Genomic DNA, 6000 nt, shown 5'->3' with positions numbered 1-6000 from the left:
CAACTGGAGACACTGAACAAGAAAATTGATCATCTTTTTAAGGGAATTTCCCTGATTGTGAAAAATCCTTCTCCTATAGACACTATAACAACTGTACCAACCAGTTCTACTAACATTAATGAGGAATTAAATGCTCTGGAAGGCCATGGAAGAATAAAGCTTGAGGAGCAGAAGGTAGTTAATAGGTCAGATTTGGATGTGGCCAGGGATGGGGATGGGTTGTTATCTGGGAAAGAGGGTCAGGGGAGGGTTGCCTGAAAGGAAATTAATAGAGTCTCTCAGAGGACAAACAACACGCTGTCCCCAGAACTGTTTGGACAATCTCGGGATACTTCCTGCAATCTGTTGCGAACCAACAAGGTAGCAGTGGAAGTTTCAGACTCTTTACTGAATAGAGGCAGATGGACATCTAAGCGAGCGGTCCAGATATCTCTCTCACAAATTCTTTCTTTAAGCCGGTCGGAAGTGAAGATCAAAACCATTGACTGGCTTCACAGAGACTATCAATCCTGGAACCGCTCCTTATGTCTTCTTATTGGGCTGGAAGATAGAATGTTACTGGAAGAACTGTTTTTGTACGGGCCTAAACTCCAACAGTGGGGCATCATTCTTAAGAGGGTATTAGTAGACCCATTGATTCGCCCTTTAGACATCGGGCTGAATCGCGATATACAAGAGTCCCCAACTTCAAGCCATGTCTGTTCTACCCCCCAGCCCTGCCATCAGTCATCAGTTGTGCCTAGTCCCCCTCCCACGTTAGATGATATTATCATATTAGATGACTCCTCTTCTCTCATACCAGCGGAGATAAGCCTCTCCTTTAAACAATCAAGTGCACTTGGAGGCTTTCCATCCCAGGACAGCTGACTATCCCCCTCAGATGGCAATTTCAATCAGCCAATCCCTCAGGAGGAAGAGGGTTCTCACGGGTGGGACCCCATTGAGGTGGTGTGGGGGAGAAGGAAGAACGGTCACCAACGACCCAGGGAGAAGCACAACAGAGTCCTTGCAACCCTGGAGAGGAATAGGTGTGGTAGTCTTCAGGACAGACCCCCCAGCCTTAAGGTCCTGCTTCTGAATGCCAGATCCGTCAATGGTAAGACAGCTATCATCCAGGATTTGATCCTGGATGAGGGGGCGGATCTGGCATGTATTACCGAGACATGGTTGGATGAGCTGGGTGGGGTGAATCTCACCCAGCTGTGTCCACCGGGTTTCGGGGTGCATCAACAGGCCAGGGTTGGGGGGCGGGGAGGAGGAGTCGCGGTGATCTTTCGGCAGTCCATCGCCCTGATCAGATGCACCGTTCCGCAATCTACGAGGTTTGAATGTGTCCTGCTGAAGGTGGGAGCCCGAGACAGCCTGGGGATTCTGTTGGTGTACCGTCCACCCCGCGACCCAGCAGTCTCCCTGTCTGAGCTAGCAGAAGTGGTCTCTAATGCGGCCTTGGTCTCCCAACAACTCATAGTTTTGGGAGACTTTAACATCCATGCCGAGACCACATTAACAGGTGCAGCTCAGGATTTCATGGTTGCCATGACGACCATGGGGCTGACTCAAGTTATATCTGGGCCCACACATCAGGCGGGACACACGCTGGACCTTGTCTTCATTGTGGACGGTGGGACAGTCAGAGTGGAAGAACAAAATATCCTTCCATTGTCATGGTCTGACCATCATCTGATCTGTTTAAGTTTCACCATGGCCTCTAACCTCAGCAGGGGTGGTGGACCCACTAAGATGGTCCGCCTCAGGAGGCTGATGGATCCGGATGGACTCTTGAGGTCTCTTGGGAATCTTCCTGTTCTGGAGACTGGCGATCCTGTCGATGTCCTGGCTGATCGCTATAATAGTGAGCTAGCAAGGGCACTGGACACGATCGCTCCCGAACGTCCCCTTTCGCTGCGTAGAGTCACGTCAACTCCTTGGTTCACTGAGGAGCTGGCTGTGATGAAGCGTACGAGGAGGGGACTAGAGTGCATCTGGAGGAAATCTCAGGATGTGTCCGACCAAGCACGGGCTAAAGCCGCTATTAAGGCTTACTCCGTGGCTCTGCGAGCAGCCAGGAAAGCTTTCATGACTGCCCGCATAGCGTCTGCAGCCAACAGGCCATCGGAGTTGTTCCGAGTTGTAGGGGAGCTCCTGCGGCCTCCTGAGACCCAGGGGCTTCCCGATGACTTGGCAACTCGGTGCAGCGAGTTCGCGCACCATTTCGCAGGCAGAGTTGCTCAGATACGTCGTGAGTTGGACTCCAGCTTAACTGTGGTTTCAGCGGAGGTAACCGAGGCACCTGTCTGTTTGATCTTGTGGGATTCTTTCCGGCTTGTTCTTCCTGATGACGTGGAGGGGATTCTTGGGTCTGTCAGGGCGACCACTTGCGCTCTGGATCCTTGTCCCTCTTGGCTGGTTAAACTGACCAAAGATGGGTTGTTGGGTTGGTTTATGGCTATTATAAATGCCTCCTTGGGTCAGGGGTCATTTCCATCCTGTTTTAAGCAAGCGGTGGTAAAACCGCTACTAAAAAAGACCTCGTTAGACCCTTCGGTTTGTGACAATTACAGACCAATCTCCAACCTCCCATTTTTGGGCAAGGTTCTGGAGCGGGTGGTTGCCACGCAGCTCCAGGGGTTTCTCGATGACACCAATTTTCTGGACTGCTCGCAGTCTGGCTTCAGGCCTGGGCACAGTACCGAGAGGGCTCTGGTCGCCTTGGTGGATGACCTCCGCAGGGAGCTGGACAGGGGGAGTGTGACCCTCCTGGTTCTCTTGGACATCTCAGCGGCTTTCGATACCATCGACCATGGTATCCTTCTGGGGCGGCTCTCTGGGATGGGGCTCGGTGGCACGGTTCTGCAGTGGCTCCAGTCCTTCCTGGAGGGTCGTTCCCAGATGGTGAAGCTGGGGGACACCTGCTCGGACCCCTGGGCATTGACCTGTGGGGTTCCGCAGGGGTCTATCTTATCCCCCATGCTATTTAACATCTACATGAAACCACTGGGAGAGGTCATCCGGAGTTTTGGAGGGCGTTGCCATTTCTACGCAGATGACACGCAAATCCACTACTCGTTTCCATCTGATTCCAAGGAAGCCCCTCGGATGCTGAACCAGTGCCTGGCCGCTGTGGCGGACTGGATGAGGAGGAACAAGCTGAGGATCAATCCCGACAAGACAGAGTCAGTCGTGCGTCGGATCGGGGTATTGGGTGGCAACCTGTGCTGGACGGGGTTGCACTCCCCCTGAAATCACAGGTCCGCAGTTTGGGGGTCCTCCTGGATTCAGCGTTGACGCTTGAGGCTCAGATGTCGGCGGTGGCTGGGAGGGCTTTCGCACAACTCAAACGACCATACCTCGTGAAGTCTGACTTGATCACGGTGGTCCATGCCCTAGTTACCTCTACACTGGACTACTGTAATGCGCTCTACGTGGGGCTTCCCTTGAAGACGGCCCGGAAATTACAATTGGTCCAACGCTCAGCTGCCAGATTAATAACGGGGGCAAGTTACAGGGAGAGATCCACTCCCTTGTTTAAGGAGCTCCACTGGCTGCCGTTCATCTTCCGGTCCCAATTCAAGGTGCAGACCATCATCTATAAAGCCCTAAACGGTTTGGGACCCACCTATCTCCGTGACCGTATCTCCTTCCATAAACCTGCCCGATCTTTGCGATCATCCGGGGAGGCCCTTTTATCACCACTGTCTATTTCCCAGGCCCGCCTTGTGAGTACAAGGGAGAGGGCCTTTTCTGCTGTGGCCCCCCGATTGTGGAACTCACTACCTACTGAAATTAGGCAAGCTCCCACTCTGTTAGCTTTTAGGAAAGACTTGAAAACATGGCTCTTCCGCTGTGCTTTCGGTGAGTAATTTCTGTTATATATTTCTGTGTTACTCCCCACTCAACATCTATCCTCTAGATTGCCCCACTTTCATGTGTCCCTGTCCACAGTGGAGCACCCCCTGTCCCTCTCACTCCGAGTTTTATCTTTGTGTCCATGCGGCCTGCCCTTGTTTTACTCTTTCTTTGATTTCTTGATTTAATGTCTATTATCATCTATTGTATTACTTTTAATTGTGCTATGATATGCTGTTTTTATATTTTATTATATTGTACTGCTCTGGGCATGGCTCCATGTTAGCCGCCCCGAGTCCCCGTTGGGGAGATGGTGGCAGGGTATAAATAAAGTTTTTATTATTATTATTATTATTATTATTATTATTATTATTATTATTATTATTATTCTGATCTGTAATATCTCCCCCTCTATTCTTTCCTTGTTCGCTGTTCGATTTTGACTTCTCACCTGGCTGACTTTGAAAGGCATCCTTTTGGATTACAGGATCCAAAATCCCCATAGGGCTGCACTAGTTGGGGAAACGGGTTGCTTCCATTCCAGTGGGGCAGCGAATCCGCTCCGGGTCTTTGACAGACAACAAAACATCCTGGGATTTTGATGCAAAATCATAGCTGTTTTTCCTTTTTGGACAGGGCTTGATCAAAATCCGAGGCGACCGCTGCTGGAGAGCTCTGACCTGCATGAACTACCATTACGAGGTGAGCTTTGCTATATTAACCTAGGCCAGATTGAAATGTTATTCTTCCCTAATAATAATAATAATAATAATAATAATAATAATAATAATAATAATAATGTATATGCAAATACAGGTATTCCAAAACCCCAAAGACTCCAGCGTGTTCCCATTTATGGCTGAGAGAGTGACACCTTTGCTTTCTAATGTTTCAGTGTACCCTAACTTTGTTTTGTGCTCAGCATTATTAAATATATGGTGTATAAAAGGGCCTTCAGGCAATGCGGACAAATGAAACATAAATGAATGTTGCGCCTCCAAGATATCTCTTATGTATATGCAAGTATTGTAAAATATGGACGGGGGAAAAACAAAATCCAAATCACATCTAGCTCCAAGCATTTCAGAGAAGGGAGACTCAGCCGTGATGATGATAATGGTGATGCTGTTGGTAGCAATAGTGATGATGATGATGATGATGATGATGATGATGGGGATGTTGATAGTAATGATGGTGATAGTGATGATTATGATGATGAAGATGATGGTGATAGTGATGATAGTGATGATGTTGATAATGATGATTATGGTGATGGTGTTAGTGGTGATGATAATAGTGATGGTGATGATCATGATGTTGATAGTGATGATGGTGATAATGATGATTATGGTAAAGATGGTGATGGTGATAATGATGATTATGGTAAAGATGGTGATGGTGATAATGATGATTATGGTGAAGATGGTGATAGTGATGGTAGTGATAGTGATAATGATGATTATTATGATGATTATGGTGATGGTGTTAGTGGTGATGATGATCGTCATGGTGATAGTGGTGGTGATAGTGATAATGATGATGGTAATAGTGATGGTGATAGTGATGATTATGGTGATGATGATAGAGATCATGATAGTGATTATGATGATGATAATGATGATGATGATGATGGTGGTGGTGCTGATGGTGCTAGTGATGGTAGTGATAATGATGATTATGGTGATGAAGATAGTGATGATGGTGATAGTGATAGTGGTGGTGCTGATGGTGATAGTGATGGTGGTGATAGTGATAATGATGATGGTGATGGTGATAGTGATAGTGGTGGTGCTGATGGTGATAGTGATGGTGGTGATAGTGATAATGATGATGGTGATGGTGATAGTGATGATTATGGTGATGATGATAGAGATCATGATAGTGATTATTATGATGGTGATGATGATGATGATAGTGATAGTGAAGATAATGATAGTGATGATGATGATGATGGTGATAGTGATGATAGTGATAGTGGTGGTGTTGATGGTGCTATTGATGGTGGTGATAATGATGATTATGTTGATGATGATAATAGTGATATTGGTGGTGGTGCTGATGGTGATAGTGATGATTATGATGGTGATGATTATGGTGATGATGATGATGATAGGCCAAACCAGATTGCTTTGACTGACTCATGGAAGGAATGGG

At 47.5% G+C, this 6000-nt stretch overlaps 1 protein-coding gene across 3 annotated transcripts in view; it reads left to right on the top strand.

The window, feature by feature from the left end:
- lmf1 (lipase maturation factor 1) overlaps positions 1-6000 on the top strand; it is a 120044-nt gene that overhangs the window by 33404 nt on the left and 80640 nt on the right. For all 3 annotated transcript variants that reach the window (XM_062964711.1, XM_062964710.1, XM_062964709.1), the window contains one exon: positions 4483-4548. In XM_062964711.1, the coding sequence (XP_062820781.1) occupies positions 4483-4548 (66 nt within the window). The remainder of the gene's footprint in view (positions 1-4482; positions 4549-6000) is intronic.

The sequence above is a fragment of the Anolis carolinensis genome, unplaced genomic scaffold (assembly GCF_035594765.1).
Source record: "Anolis carolinensis isolate JA03-04 unplaced genomic scaffold, rAnoCar3.1.pri scaffold_13, whole genome shotgun sequence".
NCBI lineage: Eukaryota > Metazoa > Chordata > Lepidosauria > Squamata > Dactyloidae > Anolis > Anolis carolinensis.
This window is presented reverse-complemented; position numbering and strand designations above follow the sequence as displayed.